General features: G+C 50.5%; 1 protein-coding gene across 3 annotated transcripts in view; it reads right to left on the bottom strand.

Annotated features, from left to right (window-relative positions):
- Nucleotides 1-8,101: 8,101 nt before the first annotated feature.
- The window catches only part of LOC138768964 (uncharacterized), a 29,794-nt gene continuing 16,575 nt past the window's right edge, over nt 8,102-21,320 (bottom strand). The window contains exons 11-32 of one of the 3 annotated variants that reach the window (XM_069947067.1): nt 21,228-21,275; nt 20,661-20,705; nt 20,523-20,570; nt 20,391-20,432; nt 19,580-19,630; nt 19,363-19,404; nt 19,078-19,107; nt 18,709-18,757; nt 14,248-18,318; nt 14,072-14,142; nt 13,860-13,951; nt 13,650-13,785; nt 13,155-13,515; nt 12,998-13,073; nt 12,786-12,880; nt 12,573-12,665; nt 12,308-12,456; nt 11,914-12,180; nt 11,718-11,814; nt 11,486-11,597; nt 11,241-11,375; nt 8,102-8,500 (exon numbers count right to left, since the gene is read on the bottom strand). In XM_069947067.1, coding sequence (XP_069803168.1) covers nt 18,712-18,757; nt 19,078-19,107; nt 19,363-19,404; nt 19,580-19,630; nt 20,391-20,432; nt 20,523-20,570; nt 20,661-20,705; nt 21,228-21,275 — 352 coding nt within the window. In that variant the 3' untranslated portion in view covers nt 8,102-8,500; nt 11,241-11,375; nt 11,486-11,597; ... (10 more) ...; nt 14,248-18,318; nt 18,709-18,711. The remainder of the gene's footprint in view (nt 8,501-11,240; nt 11,376-11,485; nt 11,598-11,717; nt 11,815-11,913; nt 12,181-12,307; nt 12,457-12,572; nt 12,666-12,785; nt 12,881-12,997; nt 13,074-13,154; nt 13,516-13,649; nt 13,786-13,859; nt 13,952-14,071; nt 14,143-14,247; nt 18,319-18,708; nt 18,758-19,077; nt 19,108-19,362; nt 19,405-19,579; nt 19,631-20,390; nt 20,433-20,522; nt 20,571-20,660; nt 20,706-21,227; nt 21,276-21,320) is intronic. The other 2 variants (XM_069947068.1, XM_069947069.1) reach the window with 2 other exon arrangements.

Here is a 21,320-nt window from a genome sequence, read left to right as displayed (position 1 = left end):
CCAGGGCCGGTTTTAGGTCAAATGTGGCCCTGGGCACAATTTAAAAGTGGGGCCCCAAGTGCTTAGACATTAAACCACTACACAGTCATAGTTAAATAAAGATGGTGGTCTGAGAGGAGTGTTGCTGGGGTCCTAAAAGATCAGGAGCACAAGCCCCCTAAATATGGCCACAAAATATTTCTACGCATTGGTACCAAATAATACTGCAGGGATGTGGGGGCAGACAGGGTGCAGGGATCAGGGATGGGGGGTTAGACAGGGTGCAGGGATGTGGGGGCAGACAGGGTGCAGGGATCAGGGATGGGGGGCAGACAGGGTGCAGGGATCAGGGATGGGGGGTTAGACAGGGTGCAGGGATGTGGGGGCAGACAGGGTGCAGGGATCAGGGATGGGGGGCAGACAGGGTGCAGGGATCAGGGATGGGGGGTTAGACAGGGTGCAGGGATCAGGGATGGGGGGCAGACAGGGGGCAGGGATCAGGGATGTGGGGTCAGACAGGGTGCAGGGATCAGGGATGGGGGGTTAGACAGGGTGCAGGGATCAGGGATGTGGGTTAGACAGGGTGCAGAGATCAGGGATGTGGGGTCAGACAGGGTGCAGGGATCAGGGATGGGGGGTTAGACAGGGTGCAGGGATCAGGGATGTGGGGGCAGACAGGGATCAGGGATGTGGGGTCAGACAGGGTGCAGGGATGTGGGGGCAGACAGGGTGCATGGATCAGGGATGGGGGGCAGACAGGGTGCAGGGATCAGGGATGGGGGGCAGACAGGGTGCAGGGATCAGGGATGGGGGGTTAGACAGGGTGCAGGGATGGGGGGTTAGACAGGGTGCAGGGATCAGGGATGGGGGGCAGACAGGGTGCAGGGATCAGGGATGGGGGGTTAGACAGGGTGCAGGGATCAGGGATGGGGGGCAGACAGGGTGCAGGGATCAGGGATGGGGGGTTAGACAGGGTGCAGGGATCAGGGATGTGGGGTTAGACAGGGTGCAGAGATCAGGGATGTGGGGTCAGACAGGGTGCAGGGATGTGGGGGCAGACAGGGTGCATGGATCAGGGATGGGGGGTTAGACAGGGTGCAGGGATGTGGGGGCAGACAGGGTGCATGGATCAGGGATGGGGGGTTAGACAGGGTGCAGGGATGTGGGGGCAGACAGGGTGCAGGGATCAGGGATGGGGGGGCAGACAGGGTGCAGGGATCAGGGATGGGGGGCAGACAGGGTGCAGGGATCAGGGATGGGGGGTTAGACAGGGTGCAGGGATGGGGGGTTAGACAGGGTGCAGGGATCAGGGATGGGGGGCAGACAGGGTGCAGGGATCAGGGATGGGGGGTTAGACAGGGTGCAGGGATCAGGGATGGGGGGCAGACAGGGGGCAGGGATCAGGGATGTGGGGTCAGACAGGGTGCAGGGATCAGGGATGGGGGGTTAGACAGGGTGCAGGGATCAGGGATGTGGGGTTAGACAGGGTGCAGAGATCAGGGATGTGGGGTCAGACAGGGTGCAGGGATCAGGGATGGGGGGTTAGACAGGGTGCAGGGATCAGGGATGTGGGGGCAGACAGGGATCAGGGATGTGGGGTCAGACAGGGTGCAGGGATGTGGGGGCAGACAGGGTGCATGGATCAGGGATGGGGGGCAGACAGGGTGCAGGGATCAGGGATGGGGGGTTAGACAGGGTGCAGGGATGTGGGGGCAGACAGGGTGCAGGGATCAGGGATGGGGGGGCAGACAGGGTGCAGGGATCAGGGATGGGGGGCAGACAGGGTGCAGGGATCAGGGATGTGGGGTCAGACAGGGTGCAGGGATCAGGGATGGGGGGTTAGACAGGGTGCAGGGATCAGGGATGTGGGGGCAGACAGGGTGCAGGGATCAGGGATGGGAGGTTAGACAGGGTACAGGGATCAGGGATGGGAGGTTAGACAGGGTGCAGGGATCAGGGATGTGGGGTCAGACAGGGTGCAGGGATCGGGGATGGGGGGTTAGACAGGGTGCAGGGATCAGGGATGGGGGGTTAGACAGGGTGCAGGGATCAGGGATGGGGGGTTAGACAGGGTGCAGGGATCAGGGATGGGGGATTAGACAGGGTGCAGGGATCAGGGATGTGGGGGCAGACAGGGTGCAGGGATCAGGGATGGGAGGTTAGACAGGGTGCAGGGATCAGGGATGTGGGGTCAGACAGGGTGCAGGGATCGGGGATGGGGGGTTAGACAGGGTGCAGACAGGGTGCAGGGATCAGGGATGGGGGGGCAGACAGGGTGCAGGGATCAGGGATGGGGGGCAGACAGGGTGCAGGGATCAGGGATGTGGGGTCAGACAGGGTGCAGGGATCAGGAATGGGGGGTTAGACAGGGTGCAGGGATCAGGGATGTGGGGGCAGACAGGGTTCAGGGATCAGGGATGGGAGGTTAGACAGGGTACAGGGATCAGGGATGGGAGGTTACACAGGGTGCAGGGATCAGGGATGTGGGGTCAGACAGGGTGCAGGGATCGGGGATGGGGGGTTAGACAGGGTGCAGGGATCAGGGATGGGGGGTTAGACAGGGTGCAGGGATCAGGGATGGGGGGTTAGACAGGGTGCAGGGATCAGGGATGGGGGATTAGACAGGGTGCAGGGATCAGGGATGTGGGGGCAGACAGGGTGCAGGGATCAGGGATGGGAGGTTAGACAGGGTGCAGGGATCAGGGATGTGGGGTCAGACAGGGTGCAGGGATCGGGGATGGGGGGTTAGACAGGGTGCAGGGATGTGGGGGCAGACAGGGTGCAGGGATCAGGGATGGGGGGCAGACAGGGTGCAGGGATCAGGGATGTGGGGTCACACAGGGTGCAGGGATCAGGGATGGGGGGTTAGACAGGGTGCAGGGATCAGGGATGTGGGGGCAGACAGGGTGCAGGGATCAGGGATGTGGGGGCAGACAGGGTGCAGGGATCAGGGATGGGAGGTTAGACAGGGTGCAGGGATCAGGGATGTGGGGTCAGACAGGGTGCAGGGATCAGGGATGGGGGGTTAGACAGGGTGCAGGGATCAGGGATGGGGGGTTAGACAGGGTGCAGGGATCAGGGATGGGGGGTTAGACAGGGTGCAGGGATCAGGGATTAGACAGGGTGCAGGGATCAGGGATGGGGGGTCAGACAGGGTGCAGAGATCAGGGATGTGGGGTCAGACAGGGTGCAGGGATCAGGGATGGGAGGTTAGACAGGGTACAGGGATCAGGGATGGGAGGTTAGACAGGGTGCAGGGATCAGGGATGTGGGGTCAGACAGGGTGCAGGGATCAGGGATGGGGGGTTAGACAGGGTGCAGGGATCAGGGATGGGGGGTTAGACAGGGTGCAGGGATCAGGGATGGGGGATTAGACAGGGTGCAGGGATCAGGGATGTGGGGGCAGACAGGGTGCAGGGATCAGGGATGGGGGATTAGACAGGGTGCAGGGATCAGGGATGTGGGGGCAGACAGGGTGCAGGGATCAGGGATGGGGGGTTAGACAGGGTGCAGGGATCAGGGATGGGGGATTAGACAGGGTGCAGGGATCAGGGATGTGGGGGCAGACAGGGTGCAGGGATCAGGGATGGGGGATTAGACAGGGTGCAGGGATCAGGGATGGGGGATTAGACAGGGTGCAGGGATCAGAGATGTGGGGGCAAACAGAGCGCTGACAGAGTGCAAGGAGGTTGGGGTTGACAGGGTGCAGGGATCAGGGATTGCATCCCCCCCCCCAGCACACATCATCCCCCCCAGCACACATGCACACATCATCCCCCCCAGCACACATGCACACATCATCCCTCCCAGCACACATGCACACATCATCCCTCCCAGCACACATCATCCCCCCCAGCACACATGCCCAAATCATCCCCCCAGCACGCATCATCCCCCCCAGCACACATGCCCAAATCATCCCCCCAGCACGCATCATCCCCCCCAGCACACATGCCCAAATCATCCCCCCAGCACGCATCATCCCCCCAGCACACATCATCCCCCCCAGCACACATGCCCACATCATCCCCCCAGCACACATCATCCCCCCCAGCACACATCAACCCCCCAGCACACATGCCCACATCATCCCCCCAGCACGCATCATCCCCCCAGCACACATCATCCCCCCCAGCACACATCATCTCCCCAGCACACATGCACACATCATCCCCCCCAGCACACATCATCCCCCCAGCACACATGCCCACATCATCCCCCCAGCACGCATCATCCCCCCAGCACACATGCACACATCATCCCCCCCCCAGCACACATGCACACATCACCCCCCCAGCACACATCATCCCCCCCAGCACACATCATCCCCCCCAGCACACATCATCCCCCCTCAGCACACATGCACACATCACCCCCCCCCAGCACACATGCACACATCATCCCCCCCCCCCAGCACACATGCACACATCATCCCCCCCCCAGCACACATGCACACATCATCCCCCCCCCCCCAGCACACATGCACACATCATCCCCCCCAGCACACATCATCCCCTCCAGCACACATGATTACACACACATCTACACTTACTTGCTGGGAAGCTCCAGGACCCACGTGCTTCCTGTTTTCCTCCTGCTCCTCACACAGCGGCTCCGGGCCCCTCCCCCTTCTCCTCCGACATGGCAGCACAAGAGGAAGCTGCCAGAGAAGGTTGTGTGGGGCGGGGGCGGGGGCGGAGGAGGGGCCCGGGGGAGTGAGGAAGAGGAGGAGGCCCTGTGTCTTCCTGCCTGTGCGGTACAGCTGTCAGGAGCTTACACACAGGTAGGCTGGACTGCCTGGCCCCCCTGGATGCTAGTTTTAGCCCGGGCCCCTGACAGCTGTACCACCAATACTGCCCTGATGGCGGCCCTGTGCAGAGGTGTATGTATGGTGCAGAGGAGTATGTGTATGGTGCAGAGGTGTATGTGTATGGTGCAGAGGTGTATGTGTATGGGGCAGAGGTGTGTGTGTATGGGGCAGAGGTGTATGTGTATGGTGCAGAGGAGTATGTGTATGGTGCAGAGGTGTATGTGTATGGTGCAGAGGTGTATGTGTATGGTGCAGAGCTGTATGTGTATGGTGCAGAGGTGTATGTGTATGGGGCAGAGGTGTATGTGTATGGGGCAGAGGTGTATGTGTATGGGGCAGAGGTGTATGTGTATGGTGCAGAGATGTATGTGTATGGTGCAGAGCTGTATGTGTATGGTGCAGAGGTGTATGTGTATGGGGCAGAGGTGTATGTGTATGGGGCAGAGGTGTATGTGTATGGGGCAGAGCTGTATGTGTATGGGGCAGAGGTGTATGTGTATGGTGCAGAGGTGTATGTGTATGGGGCAGAGGTGTATGTGTATGGTGCAGAGGTGTATGTGTATGGGGCAGAGGTGTATGTGTATGGGGCAGAGGTGTATGTGTATGGGGCAGAGCTGTGTGTGTATGGGGCAGAGGTGTGTGTGTATGGGGCAGAGGTGTATGTGTATGGTGCAGAGCTGTATGTGCATGGGGCAGAGGTGTATGTGTATGGGGCAGAGGTGTATGTGTATGGGGTAGAGGTGTATGTGTATGGGGCAGAGCTGTGTGTGTATGGGGCAGAGGTGTGTGTGTATGGGGCAGAGGTGTATGTGTATGGTGCAGAGCTGTATGTGCATGGGGCAGAGGTGTATGTGCATGGTGCAGAGGTGTATGTGTATGGGGCAGAGGTGTATGTGTATGGTGCAGAGGTGTGTGTGTACGGTGCAGAGCTGTATGTGTATGGGGCAGAGGTGTATGTGTATGGGGCAGAGGTGTATGTGTATGGTGCAGAGCTGTATGTGCATGGGGCAGAAGTGTATGTGCATGGTGCAGAGGTGTATGTGTATGGGGCAGAGGTGTATGTGTATGGTGCAGAGGTGTGTGTGTACGGTGCAGAGGTGTATGTGTATGGTGCAGAGGTGTATGTGTATGGGGCAGAGGTGTATGTGTATGGGGCAGAGGTGTGTGTGTATGGGGCAGAGCTGTGTGTGTATGGGGCAGAGGTGTGTGTGTATGGGGCAGAGGTGTATGTGTATGGGGCAGAGGTGTGTGTGTATGGGGCAGAGGTGTATGTGTATGGGGCAGAGGTGTATGTGTATGGGGCAGAGGTGTATGTGTATGGTGCAGAGATGTATGTGTATGGGGCAGAGGTGTATGTGTATGGTGCAGAGCTGTATGTGTATAGGGCAGAGGTGTATGTGTATGGGACAGAGCTGTATGTGCATGGTGCAGAGGTGTATGTGTATGGTGCAGAGATGTATGTGTATGGGGCAGAGGTGTATGTGTATGGTGCAGAGCTGTATGTGTATAGGGCAGAGGTGTATGTGTATGGGGCAGAGGTGTATGTGCATGGTGCAGAGGTGTATGTGTATGGTGCAGAGATGTATGTGTATGGGGCAGAGGTGTATGTGTATGGGGCAGAGGTGTATGTGTATGGTGCAGAGGTGTGTGTGTATGGGGCAGAGGTGTATGGGGCAGAGGTGTATGTGTATGGGGCAGAGGTGTATGTGTATGGTGCAGAGGTGTATGTGTATGGGACAGAGCTGTATGTGCATGGTGCAGAGGTGTATGTGTATGGTGCAGAGATGTATGTGTATGGGGCAGAGGTGTATGTGTATGGGGCAGAGGTGTATGTGTATGGTGCAGAGGTGTGTGTGTATGGGGCAGAGGTGTATGGTGCAGAGCTGTATGTGTATGGGGCAGAGGTGTATGTGTATGGTGCAGAGGTGTATGTGTATGGGGCAGAGGTGTATGTGTATGGTGCAGAGGTGTATGTGTATGGGACAGAGCTGTATGTGCATGGTGCAGAGGTGTATGTGTATGGTGCAGAGATGTATGTGTATGGGGCAGAGGTGTATGTGAATGGGGCAGAGGTGTATGCGTATGGGGCAGAGGTGTATGTGTATGGGGCAGAGGTGTATGTGTATGGGGCAGAGGTGTATGTGTATGGGGCAGAGATGTATGTGTATGGGGCAGAGGTGTATGTGTATGGTGCAGAGCTGTATGTGTATAGGGCAGAGGTGTATGTGTATGGGGCAGAGGTGTGTATGTATGTCTACATTCCCTAAGGTTACCTGCTCAAAAGGACATGATTTCTTGCTTAAGGATATAAACACACAGGGAGGATCTGCAGCGGATTTGTCGCTTCAAATTCGCAGCGAAATCCTTTGCTGATCCATTGATTGTAGTTTCTATAAGACTCAATACTCGCAGGGAGATGTCAATCCCGCTGAGAGTATGTGATTCTCATAGAAACTACAAGCAATGGATCCTCAGCGGATTTCGTTGTGAATTCGCAGCGAGAAATCAGCTGTGGATCCGCCCTGTGTGTTTGTACCCTAATGCACAACCCCTGCTACAGCTTGTAGAGTCTGACTCCTCCCTCATGACATTACCACACGTCCTTTAGCTCACACTAAGCAGGGGAGCCCGTCCTGCAGCAGCCTAGGTGTCCTGTCTCAGCTCTACCTCACAGGGAGAAGCAGGTGTAAGGACACACAGGCTGCTGCAGCCATACACTGTTAGCAGCAAATAGCGGAGGATGCCCAGCACTCACTGTAAGGGTACAAACTCACTGGGTGGATCCGCAGCAAGTTTCTCGCTGCGAATTCGCAGCGACACTCGCTGCGGCTCCCTGCCCTGTACCCCCTATGGGCAGACAAACTCACAGAATCTCTACTCTGCCACATTTTATTATCCCATCAAGAAGAAGAATACTAAGTGCTTCACCAGATGTACTATCTCTAGGTCAGACGGCAATGACATGCTCACCAGCTGGAAGCTGTTTTACTGTGACATCTACAAACCTAAGGCTGCGTTTACACAGATAGAGTTATCTGACAGATTTTTGAAGCCAAAGCCAGGAACAGACTATAAATAGGGAACAGGTCATAAAGGAGATTTACCTTTTTTCAAATCCTTTTCTGGCTTTGGCTTCAAAAATTTGTCAGATAAATCTCCTTGTGTAAACATACCGTTAGGGTATATGATATCTGCTCGACATGACTATTTTGCATTCTGTACCCTGTATAATATGGTGTATCTTCAGACATCACTCTAAATGATCTTTCATTACAACTTAAAATTTTACAAGAATGAGACCAAACAAGTTGCTGTTATTTGGTGTATATGGTTTATTTGCTGACCCTCAGAATGGCCAATTCTTATTCAGAACATCTCTCCATTTGGTTTCTCCATTTTGTAGCGATTTCTCTCTTCTCAGGTTTCTTCTGCATGATTCCACCTCTGGCGGTAAGAATGTGGTCAGAGAAGAGTAATACGTCACTAGGTATTCTCCAGTATGCTGCCATTTATTATGTAATCTTGGGCTGAGGTCGGGCAATGTACAGCAGAAGCAGGAAACTCTCTCAGGAGACAAACAATATCTTCTTCTTTAGGAGAAAACATCGTTGTTGCTTTTGCAGCTTTCTCATCTTTCTCATCTTCACATATTTGCTGTTTCCTTTTCTTTCTGCTTTGTGCGTCTGTAGGTTTTTGGAGCCATTTGTGTTGCTTTAAAGAAAACAAAAATTGTAGGTAACTAAAGATGTAATGTCCCCTTCTGTTTGTTTCAATAATACAAAGAATTGCGTTCACTTTTACATTCATTGCTATGAACATTGTGGGGTCAGGTATGTGGTCACTAAAGTGGCTGTATCTGACTTCTGGCCTAAAATAGGCCGATATTATACTGTCTTTTAGCTGGCTGGGTGGACAGGTCCCTGTGCCGGCACCAACACAAGGAAGAGCAATGTCGCTGGGGACAAAGGAAGTGACTACATTTTTATTTCCTATCTTACGGGACCTGGAGCCTAAATCTAAATAAAGATGTGAGCCAGGGTTGTGCTAAAGTTTTAGAGTAAACTTCTGGCTCAAAGTAAGTAAAATAAGTGACGTAATGTTAGACTAGACCGTGTAAGTGTTCCTGAGATTTATACTTTTGCATCAGCCACAGTGATCTATCTAATTTCTTTCATAATGGTACAAAACTTTATAACATTTTTTACTATAACTATTTTTTAATTGTTTCATTGTCTGGTAGCAGTAAGGAGCATGACTCTTCTGCTGCCACCAGTGGCTGTGTCTGGAACTGCAGGGCTTCAAAAGTCCTGGTCCAGACAAAGTAAGATATCATTAAAGGGAATCTGTCAGCACCTATTCTGGTTCTGAGGTGCTGACAGTGTGATGAAGGTCTGTGTCTCTTAGTGTGGTGGGTTACCTTTATTTTTCAGATCGGTGCTGTACTTTGTCCCCAATCTGTGCCATAACTTTCTCCACAACTGTCAAAGAGGGGGAGTGGTGATGCGTTCGTGCCGCACTTCGGCACGCCTCACCACTACCTCCTCCCAGCTTCTCTTGAATATTCATGGCGCCCATCTCCGGCCTCCTGGCGACATCATCTTTAGCTGCCTGGTTCGGTGTATTGTACGTGCACCCGCGGCCTGATTCGCACATGCGACGTAGTGTGTCAGACCTGAGCAGGCGCACTGAGGGCCAAAGCCTATGCCCTCAATGGCTTCGCTCAGTGCCGCTCCTACGCACTTTGGCGCTTGCGCGAATCAGGTTGCGGAAGAGCGCACAATACACAGAACCAGGCAGCTAAAAATTACGTCGCCAGGAGGCCGGGGGACGGGCGCCATGAATATTCAAGAGAAGCTGGGAGGAGGTAGTGGTGAGGCGGGCAGAAGTGCGGCACGAACGCATCACCACTCCCCCTCTTTGACAGTTATGGAGAAAGTTACGGCACAGATTGGGGACAGAGAGACACAGACGTTCATCACACTGTCAGCACCTCAGAACCAGAATACTTTTTATGTAAGTATTGTATTGCCCCCCAAAAGTTATACAAATCACCAATATACACTTCTTACGGTAAATACTTATAAAGTGCTTTTTTCCCTGCACTTACTACTGCATCAAGGCTTCACTTCCTGGATAACATGGTGATGTCACGACCCGCCCCCCAGAGCTGTGCGGGCTGTGGCTCCTGGAGAGGATGATAGGAGAGGGATGCTCAGTGTCCCTCCAGTGCCCTGTGTCCCTTAGTGTCCCCCTGCCATCATCCTCTCCAGCAGCCACAGCCCGCACAGCTCTGGGAGTCTGGGAACGTGACATCACCTTGTTATACAGGAAGTGACATCACCATGTTATCAGGAAGTGACATCACCATTTTATCCAGGAAATGACATCACCATTTTATCCAGGAAGTGAAGCCTTGAAGCAGTAGTAAGTGCAGGGAAAAAGCACTTTATAAGCATTTCCTGTAATAAATGTATATTGGTGATTTGTATAACTTTTGGAGGGCAATACAATACTTTAATAAAAATTTTGACTGGACTTCTCCTTTAATGCTGCTGCATGCAGTGTTAGCGATACTGAGCCTCCCTCTATGTCTATTATAATGCATATTAGCATAAGTTAGACATTACAACTTGGGAAGCAGCCTGTGTCAGGAGCACTGAAGCCTCACACAGTAAGGGTGGGGGTTCATACTACGGAATTGTCGTGGACAATGTCCGTGGAATTCCGCAGTATGTCCGCGCACCTTTCTGCCGACTCCATAGACACCATTCTATGGGCCGTCGTATTCTGTGTTCCGCCGAAAGAAGTGGCATGTCACTTCTTTAGGCGGATAGCGGAATACGCCGGCCCATAGAATGGTGTTTATGGAGCCGGCGGAAATGCGTGCGGACATACTGCGGAATTCCGCGGACATTGTCCGCTAGAATTCCGTAGGATGAACCCACCCTAAAGCAGAGAGTGGTGATTGACAGCTATTCCCGTCCACTCTGCTTTACTATGCCACAGCTGCAGCTCTCCTGACACAGACAGCTTCCCCAGTTGTAATGTTCATTCTATTCTAACACTTCACTATGGAATAGTTAGATTACATACTCTGACTCTTAGTTTGACTCTGCAATACATACATATTGTACTGCAATGAATGGTCAGATCACGGCTTTTGTATTACAACCTGCTCTGAGAGTAGTGAGTATGGTGTACAGGTGAATAAATGGCACAGAGCTCAGCCCAGAGCTGCTGCCTATTTTAGGGATTACAATTCCCATCACTAAACACCCTTACAACAATAATAGTTATAATGAATTGCTGTGTTTGTCACTGCTGAACCTACCAGGGCAGAAGATAAAGGAAATCCAGGAAAGAACACTGGCCGGGGACGGGGCTGGGGACCCTCTGGAATTGCTATAGCAGTAATGTAACTGGCTGGGCAGCACTCAGCCTTCATAATTACCTTTCATATGAGCATCATGGATGGTGGCGGGCTGGATGGCGGGCAGGTTAGCTAGTTGACTGGCTACGTAGATGTCTGTCTTTCTGACGGGATGGCTGGCTTTCAGGCTGACTTGATGGCTGGTTACTGCTGGACCTACCAGGATAAAAAATAAAATCATGTCACTGAAATCCAGGAAAGGTCAGGGGACTGGGCTGGGGACCACCTGGAATTGTTGTAACTGGCTGGGCAACCTTTGTATTTACCTTTCATTCAGGTGCGAATGATGGCTGGCTGGTTAGTTAGATGGCTTGATAGCTGGCAGACTGAATGGTTGGCTGATTGGAAGGCTGACTGGTTGGTTTGCTGCTGCTGGACCTACCAGAACAGAGGATAAAATCCTGACATTGGGATCTGGATGGGGACTGGGCTGGGGACCTCCTGAAATTGCTATGGGGTACTGTAACTGGCTGGGTAGCACTCAGCCTTTGTATTTACCTTTCACTCATGGAAGAATCACAGCTTGCTGGCTGGCTGGATGGTAAGCTGTCTGGTTGGATGGCTGGCTCACTGATCAATGCTGGACCTACTAGGACTAAAAATAAAATCATGCCACCAGGATCCAGTGGGGACCTCTTGGAATTGCTATGGGGGTGCTGTAACTTACTAGGCAGCATGCAGCACTTATATTTACCTTTCCCACATGTAAGAATCAACGCTGTCTGGCTGTTGTATAGCTGGCTGGTTGGTTGGCATACTGGACGGCTGACAGTCTGAATTCCTGGCTGCTTGGCTTGCTGCCTTACTAGCTGGCTAACTCACTGGCTGGCAGGATGGTTGGTTGGGTGACTGGCTAGCTGAAAATGTGGTCTCGGTATTGCCTGCACCGATGTGGGCTGATTAGTTGACTGAACTGGATGGCTGGCTGAATGGTTGGCTGGATGGTTGGCCACTGCTGGACCTACCAGGACAGAAGATAAAATTGTGCCATTGAGATCCAGGAAAGGACACTGGATGGGAACGGGGCTGAGGACCCTCTGGAATTGCTATAGCAGTGCTGTAACTGGCTGGGCAGCACTCATATTTACCTTTCATATGAGCATCATGGATGGTTGGCGGGCTGGATGGATGGATGGCTGGCAGGTTAGCTAGTTGACTGGCTATATACAGTAGATGTCTGGCTTTCTGACAGGATGGCTCCCTTGCAGGCTGATTTGATGGCTGGTTACTGCTGGACCTACCAGGATAAAAAATAAAATCATGCCACTGAAATCCAGGAAAGGACAGGGGATGAAGACTGGGCTGGAGACCACCTGGAATTGCTGTAACTGGCTAGGAAACCTTTGTATTTACCTTTCATTCAAGTGAGACCGGATGGCTGGATAGCTGGCAGACTGGATGGTTGGCTGATTGGAAGGCTGGCTGGTTGGTTTGCTGATGCTGGACCTACCAGAAGAGAGGATAAAATCCTGACATTGGGATTTGGATGGGGACTGGGCTGGGGACCTCCTGGAATTGCTATGGGGTACTGTAACTGGCTGGGTAGCACTCAGCCTTTGTATTTACCTTTCACTCATGGAAGAATTACGGCTTGCTGGCAGGCTGGCTGGATGGTAGGCTAGCTGTTTGGATGGCTGGCTCACTGACCACTGCTGAACCTACTAAGAGAGTGGATAAAATTATGTTATTGGGATCTGGAATGGGACCAGGATGGGGACCTCCTGGAATAGCTGTGGGGTACTGTAACTTGCTGGGTAGCACTCAACTTTTGTATTTACCATTCACTCATGGAAGAATCACAGCTTGCTGGCTGGCTGGATGGTAGGCTAGCTGTCTCACTGACCACTGCTGGACCTACCAGGACAAAAAATAAAATCATGCCACTGGGATCCAGTGGGGACCTCCTGGAATTGCTATGGGGGTGCTGTAACTTACCAGGCAGCATGCAGCACTTGTATTTCCCTTTCCCACGTGTAAGAATCAAGTCTGTCTGTTGTTTGGCTGGTTGGCAGACTGGACAGATGACTGTCTGGATTCCTGTATAGTTGGATGACTGGCAGACTGTACAGCTGGCTGGCTGGCTGGATTCCTGGCTGGTTGGCTTGCTGCCATACTAGCTGGATTCGTGTCTGTCCAACTCACCAGCTGGCTGGCAGGATGGTTGGTTGGCTGGCTGACTAGCTTACTGGCTAGTAGAAAATGTGGTCTCTGTATTGTCTGCTCAGATGTGGGCTGATTATTTGACTGACTGGACGGCTGGCTGGATGGTTGGCTGCATGGTTGTCCATTGCTGGACCTATCAGGACAGAAGATAAAATTATGACATTGAGATCGAGGAAAGGACACTGGATGTGTACGGGGATGGGGACCTTCTGAAATTGCTATGGCACTGCTGTAACTGGCTGGCCAGCACTCAGCCTTCATATTTACCTTTCATATGAGCATCGTAGATGGTTGGCGGGCTGCATGGCTGGCAGGCTAGCTAGTTGACTGGCTACATAGATGTCTGGCTGTCTGACGGGATGGCTGGCTTGCAGGTTGACCTGATGGCTGGTTATTGCTGGACCTAACAGGAAAAAATAAAATCAGCCACTGGAATCCAGGAAAGGACATCGGATGGGGACTGGCCTTTGCATTTACCTTCCATTCAGGTGAGAATGATGGCTGGCTGGTTAGTTGGATGGCTGGATGGTTGGCTGATTGGAAGGCTGGTTGGTTTGCTGCTGCTGGACCTACCAGAACAGAGGCTAAAATCATGACATTGGAATCTGAATGGGGACTGGGCTAGGGACCTCCAGGCATTGCTATGGGGTACTGTAACTGGCTGGGTAGCACTTAGTCTTTGTATTTACCTTTCACTCATGTTAGAATCACAGCTTGCTGGCTGGTTAGATGGCTGGCTCTTTGATCACTGATGGACCTACTAGGACAATAAATAAAATCATGCCACCGGGATGCAGTAAGGACCACCTGGAATTGCTATGAGGGTGATGTAACTGGCTGGGCAGCATGCAGCACTTGTATTTACCTTTCATACATATGAGAGTCATCGCTGGGTGGCTAACTGGACAACTGGTTGGCCGGTTGAAGGGCTGGACAGCTTGCTGGCTTGCTGGATGGCTTGCTGGCTGGCTGGTTGGCTTCCTGGCTGGCTGGTTGGTTGGCTTGCTCGCTGGCTGGCTGGTTGGCTTTCTGGCTGGATGGCTTGCTGTCTTGATGGCTGGCTGGCTTTCTGGCTGACTGGCTGTCTTGCTGGCTGCATGGCTGACTTTCCCGCTAGCTGGCTGGATGGCCAACTAGATAGCTGGCTGGATGGCTTGCTGCCTGGATGGCTGGCTTGCTGGCCGTACGGTTTACTTACCCGCTAGCTGACAGGATGGCCGACTACAAAGATGGCTGGCTAGCTATCTGGTGGGATAAATGGAAGGCTGGCTGGCCAGCTGACCGGATGGCTAGCAAGCTGACTGCTTAGCTTTCACAAGCAGGACTGCCTCCAGATTGAAAGGAGCACCGCTGCTTTGTGTGTCCACATAACCTGCATCTATTGTCAGGGCAGGCAGTTGATTTCAGAGCAACAGAGTCAATCTGTGCATGCTTAGACATACTCTGATGCTCAATGGCCATCATTACTGTGTGTAAATTAGTGCCACCAGCTTTTGTTCTGCTACCACCCGTCTCAAAATAACACATATGCCACAGCAGTGCACAGGTGGTGGGGATCTCTGATTTATGTTGCTTACTTGGGCCCCCGTCCCCCAGCATATCTTTGGCGCTCTGGATGTTTACACCCTGGTGGTAGTAAGTCCCTCTCCTGCCCCAAATGAGGCACCTGATTCTCTTTTTAGTGTTATTGGCGCATCTTTCAGACACCTCTTGGTATTAAGAGAATTCTGTCCTTAAGTTTGTGACTTTAAAGGGGGCCTCTTCCTACCCCATATAAGGCAAATGCAACCTCCAGATGGTAAAGGCGCCTGATTTGCCTCTAGATGTTATGGGCGCCTCCTCCAGACTCCACTAGGTGTTAAGGGAGTCTTTACCTCCAGTATTTGATGGTAAAGTGGGGTTCCTCCTCCCCATATGAGGTAAATGGTCCCTCCTGATGCTAACGGCGCCTTATTTACCTCTTGGTGTTAAATAGGTTATCCGAGAATCTAAAAAGGTAATACCTTTCCTCTCTCCCTGGTGGCTAACCTCCAGAGTGACCTCAACTCAACTTGATCCTTTCTTATCTGGCCTAAACAGGTGAGGCTGGGATGGTGAGGCAAATACTATGTTGCGATCACTGCATATTGGTGAAACCAGGCTCACCGCCGTGGCCAATGTATACATGATGTTGTGAGAAGGTCAGCAGCATTGTGTGTACATTGGCCACCACTGGTTTATCCAACATGCAGCGATCGCAACACAGTAGTTGCCCCATCATCTCATCCTGACCCCTTCATGCCAAAGAGAAGGAACTTTGATGACATAAGATGCTGGGATTACATAAAGGAGGAAAGTGGCGGAGATGCGAGGAAAGGCAATACCTGTTCAGCTGTCTGGGTAACCCCTTTACAGGCGCCACCTCCAGACTCCACAAGGTCTTAAGGAAGTCTTTACCTCCAGTGTTTGATGGTAAAGTGGGGTCCCTCCTCCCCCATATGAGGTAAATGACTCCTCCTGCTGATAACGGCGCCTCATTTACCTCAAGATGTTACATAGGTTATCCAAGAATCTAAAAAGGTAAAACCTTTCCTGTCTCCAAGGTCGCTGACCTCCAGAGTGACTTCGCCTCAACCGGATACTTTCTTATCTGGCCTAAACTGGTGAGGCTGAGATGGTGAGGCAAATACTGTGTTGCGATCACTGCATATTGGTGAAACCAGGCTCACCGCTGTGGCCAATGTATACATGATGTTGTGAGAACATCAGCAACATTTTGTGTACATTAGCCACCACTGGTTTATCCAACATGCAGCGATCGCAACACAGTACTCGCCCCATCATCTCTTCCTGACCGTATCACACCCGATGAGAAGGTATGATGACATAAGCTGCTGGGAGTACATAAAGGAGGAAAGTGGCTGAGAAGCGAGGAAAGGTAATACCTTGTCAGCTCCCCAAATAACCTCTGTACAGGCGCCACCTCCAGACTCCACAAGATCTTAAGGGAGTCTTTTCCTCCGGTATTCAATGGTAAAGTGGGGTTCCTCCTCCCCCATATGAAGTAAATGGCTCCTCCTGATCGTAACGGTGCCTCATTTACCTCTAGGTGTTAAATGGGTTATCCAGGAATCTAAAAAGGTAATACCTTTCCTGTCTCCTTGGTCGCTAACCTCCAGATTACCTCAGTCTGCTACTTTCTTATCTGGCCGAAAGGGATGAGGTTGAGATAACTACTATGTTGTGATCACTGCATGTTGGTGAAACCAGGCTCACCGCCGTGGCCAAGGTATACATGATGTTGTGAGAACATCATCAACATTGTGTGTACATTAGCCACCACTGGTTTATTCAACATGCAGCGATCGCAACACAGTACTCACCCCATCATCTCAGCCTGACCCCTTCATGTCAGATGAGAAGGTAAGCTGCTGAGAGTAAGTAATGGAGGAAAGTGGTTGAGGACTGAGGAAAGGCAATACCTTCTCAGCTGTCTGGACAACCTCTTTACGTGCGCCACCTCCGGACTCAATCTGGTATTTAAAGAATCCTTACCTCCAGTATTCGATGTTATTGTGGGGTTCCTCCTCCCCCATAAGAGGCAAATGGCTCCTCCTGCTGGTAACGGCGCCCCATTTACCTCATGATGTTTAAAGATTTATCCAGGAATCTAAAAAGGTAATATCTTTCCTGTCTCCCTGGTCGCTAACCTCCAGATTAACTTTGTCTCAGTCTGATACTTTCTTATCTTGCCGAAAGGGATGAGGTTGCGATAACTACTATGTTGTGATCACTGCATGTTGGTGAAACCAGGCTCACCGCCGTGGCCAAGGTATACATGATGTTGTGAAAACATCATCAACATTGTGTGTACATTAGCCACCACTGGTTTATCCAACATGCAGCGATCGCAACACAGTACTCACCCCATCATCTCAGCCTGACCCCTTCATGTCAGATGAGAAGGTAAGCTGCTGAGAGTAAGTAATGGAGGAAAGTGGCTGAGGATTGAGGAAAGGCAATACCTCCTCAGCTGTCTGGACAACCTCTTTACGTGCGCCACCTCCGGACTCAATCTGGTATTTAAAGAATCCTTACCTCCAGTATTCGATGTTATTGTGGGGTTCCTCCTCCCCCATAAGAGGCAAATGGCTCCTCCTGCTGGTAACGGCGCCCCATTTACCTCATGATGTTTAAAGGTTTATCCAGGAATCTAAAAAGGTAATACCTTCTCTCTCTCCCTTGTCGCTAACCTCCAGATTAACTTTGTCTCAGTCTGATACTTTCTTATCTTGCCGAAAGGGATGAGGTTGCGATAACTACTATGTTGTGATCACTGCATGTTGGTGAAACTAGGCTCCCCGCTGTGGCCAAGATATACATGATGTTGTGAGAACATCAGCAACATTGTGTGTACATTAGCCACCACTGGTTTATCCAACATGCAGCGATCGCAACACAGTACTCACCACATCATCTCATCCAGACCCCTTCACGTCAGATGGGAAGGTAAGCTGCTGAGACTAAGTAATGGAGGAAAGTGGCTGAAAAGCAAGGAAAGGCAATACCTTTTCAGATCCTTGAAAAACCTCTTTAAGGGCGCCACCTCCGGACTGCATCAGGTGTTAAGAGAGTCCTTACCTCCAGTATTCGATGTTATTGTGGGGTTCCTCCTCCCCCATACGAGGCAAATGGCTCCTCCTGTTGGTAAAGGCGCCTCATTTACCTCAAGATGTTTCAAGCGCCACCTCCAGACTCCGCAAGATCTTAAGGGAGTCCTTACCTCCGGTATCTGATGGAAAAGTGGGGTTCCTCCTCCCCCAGATGAGGTAAATGTTCCCCTCTGATGGCAACGACACCTAATTTACCTCTAGATGTTAGAGGTGTCTCCTCCTTCTCCAGACACTTCAGATGTTACGGGTGTCTTCTCCTCCTCCTGCCGATGGCACTGTGTTACCTAGATAAGAGATATACCAAACAAACTATTAACAAAATATCAATCATAAAAGTAAAATAAATAAATACATTAAATAATATAAAGATAAGTACAATAAGGGCCAGTTCACACTACGGAATCGGCACGGAGATTCCGCTCGGAACCAAATCCCGCATGCTATCTCTTTTCAATGGGAGGCCTTGCCTGTCTCTACTGTCCACGCCTCTCTTTTCAAAGACTTGACATGTCACTTCTTTCAGCAGAGAGGCGTGGAGAGCGGAGACGCGCGAGGCCTCCCATTGAAAGAGATAGCAGACAGGATTTGTCGCGGAGTCGGGGGTTCCGAGCGTAATCTCCGATTCCATAGTGTGAAAGGGACGTAAGAAAAACTGTGAGATTTTGGTTACTCACCTTTTAGTTGTCTTTGGTCTTACAGCAGCAGCAGAACAGTGCCCGAAGTCTACAAAACAAAGAGAAAATCCACCATGACTTTCCTGAGATCGGACATATCTTCTGGTGACACATAGTGATGGCAGAATAGACTTACACTGGAGAGAAGGGGGGTGGATATGTCCCTATCAGTGGGATGTAGATGGGGCGGCTGTGTTATGTACAGGAGCTCAGGTATAGGCAGTACAGTGCCGGGTACACTATGTGTGTTAGGCCACAACTGAATCAAACTGTTCCCAATTATCAAGGATAAAAAAGAGGACGACTCTAGATGACTGTTCACCCCTTAGGATAAAGATATCATGTTAGGACAATATCACTTGTATTTACCTGTCCATGATGGTCCTCCTGCTGCTGCTCCTAAGAAGAAATAGGGGAAAATAAATGGTTAATTTAACAAAACAAGAATCGTCGAGCGAGGAGATTAACACTTACAGCTATGTATATTATAATAATTCTTTCCTTACAGTATGTATGAGCGACTCTATCCACTCCTACAGTAATATATATTCACAAACTATAGGGAAACTATCAGCAGGTTAGAAGCATCTGACTGGCTGATATGTGTTATTGCAGGTGTATGGCCAAACGCAGTCAGTGCCTTTTATAGCTCACCTTGGGGTGGCACTGATGTCCTCCTCCTCTTCATCCACTTCCCTGTATATATAATATAAAATGGCTCATATACAAATATATAGTTATTATTGATATGTCATTATATAGAGACTTGGGTGAGGAGTTTACAAGGCAGTGACATAGCATAATGGACTCTTTATATCTACCCATACACAGCAGCAGTATGATTACAGCTCTGCTCCTTCTTCATACTTACAGTATGGTGTCCAGACTAGGGCTCCCCTGGTGTACTGGGTATGCGTAGTCTCTGTAGCAATAAACATGGCTGTGGTTAGGGTTGTTGACACTATGTCCTATCTAAAATTACATTAAATCTCATCAATTGCAAAGTGTCACTAAAATATGACCTTAAACTCTGGGATTTATTCCATGTAAATTCCCATTATGTATTATGCTGCTTGAACCACAAATTATAGTGGTGATCCCCATTGGCTTCTCTGCCCATGAGCCTTGATTGATTTCTCCTTATACTCAAACAGGGAAAGATCTATTAATCAATGGAGAAGCATGTGGATGCTACCCGGATGATTCATAGTTCGGGCAGTATAAACACATCTTTTTAGTACTGACACCAGCATTATCCTTCTATTATGAAGTAAGAAAAATATAGAAATAATACATATTATAGGGGTTATAGTCACCCCTGCAGGTGCAGCACATTTGAGCAATAACTTGCCTATAAGACTGGCCCTAGTTATAAGATTTCATGCTGCTGGACACGTTCCTCCAACGACTATCTTTTTTGTTTTAGCAAAAAACGTCCGTTTTTTGATACTGACAGCCGCCAGTCATGATTATTATTAACGACTGTCATTATCAAAAAACATAGCCAAAAGGTGAACCAGGGACTAAAAGTCACACATTTTTTAGCTAGCAAACAGTTGCACAAAAAATGTTGACTTTTTGACACAAAAACCTAGGACTACAATCTTGATAATTTCCCACCAATATATTTGAAGGAGATAAATCATCTACAATGGCTTCATTTTTTACAATGGTTTACTTACCCGTCCAGTTCGTTGTCGTCATCCTCTCTGGTGTCTTCGGTCCTGATAGTTACAAAATAGAAAAGATATTGAGAACCCAACTACAAGAGGCATTCATATTACAATGATTACATATCACAATGGTTTACTTACCCGTCCGGTTTGTTGTTGTTGTTGTCGTCCTCTTCAGTGTCTTTGTTCCTGATAGTTACAAAATAGAAAAGATATTGAGAACCCAACTACAAGAGGCATTCATATTACAATGATTACATATTACAATGATTTACTTACCCGTCCGGTTGGTCGTTGTTGTTGTCCTCTTCGGTGTTTTCGGTCCTGTTAGTTGCAGAATAGAAAAGATATTGAGAACCCAACAACAAGAGACTTTAATATACACTACTATAGTGGAGAAAAATAAGCCCATAGATAAGTAGAGCCCCCCAAGTCCCGTCCTGTCACCGCTCCCCTTTCTGTACTGGATGGCAAATAAAGGTAATTTTGTGCATTTAGAGAAGGTCCCTATACACTATATACCTTGCCCAGCTGTGCCCAACCATGTAAGGTGTATGGGGCTCTCCCAAACAACCGCAACAGATGATTCTGGCGGCGATAGGTGTCGGGTGTGAAGGAAAATCACCGCCCAGCCCCTTTGTTTAGGGAGAGATAAGCCACAGTTAGAGCAGTCGGGCTGCAGCTTACCCCTCCCCATAGAGAATACAGGAACGCTCGGCCATGCTGAACGTTCCTGTGTGTGGGGAGGACGGTGAGATAATTGACGACCCAAGTATTGTTGGACCGTCAGTTATTGTATGTTTGTTAGTGTATGGCCAAACAAAGTTAGTGCCTTTTATAGCTTACCCTGGGGTGGCGCTGATGTCCTCCGGCTCCTCCTCTTCATCAACTTCCCTGTATATAGTATAAAACAGCTCATATACTGATATATAGTTATTA

Source organism: Dendropsophus ebraccatus, chromosome 12 (assembly GCF_027789765.1).
Source record: "Dendropsophus ebraccatus isolate aDenEbr1 chromosome 12, aDenEbr1.pat, whole genome shotgun sequence".
Classification (NCBI taxonomy): Eukaryota; Metazoa; Chordata; class Amphibia; order Anura; family Hylidae; genus Dendropsophus; species Dendropsophus ebraccatus.
Note: the sequence above shows the minus strand (reverse complement) of the source record. Positions and strands in the feature narration are given on the sequence as shown.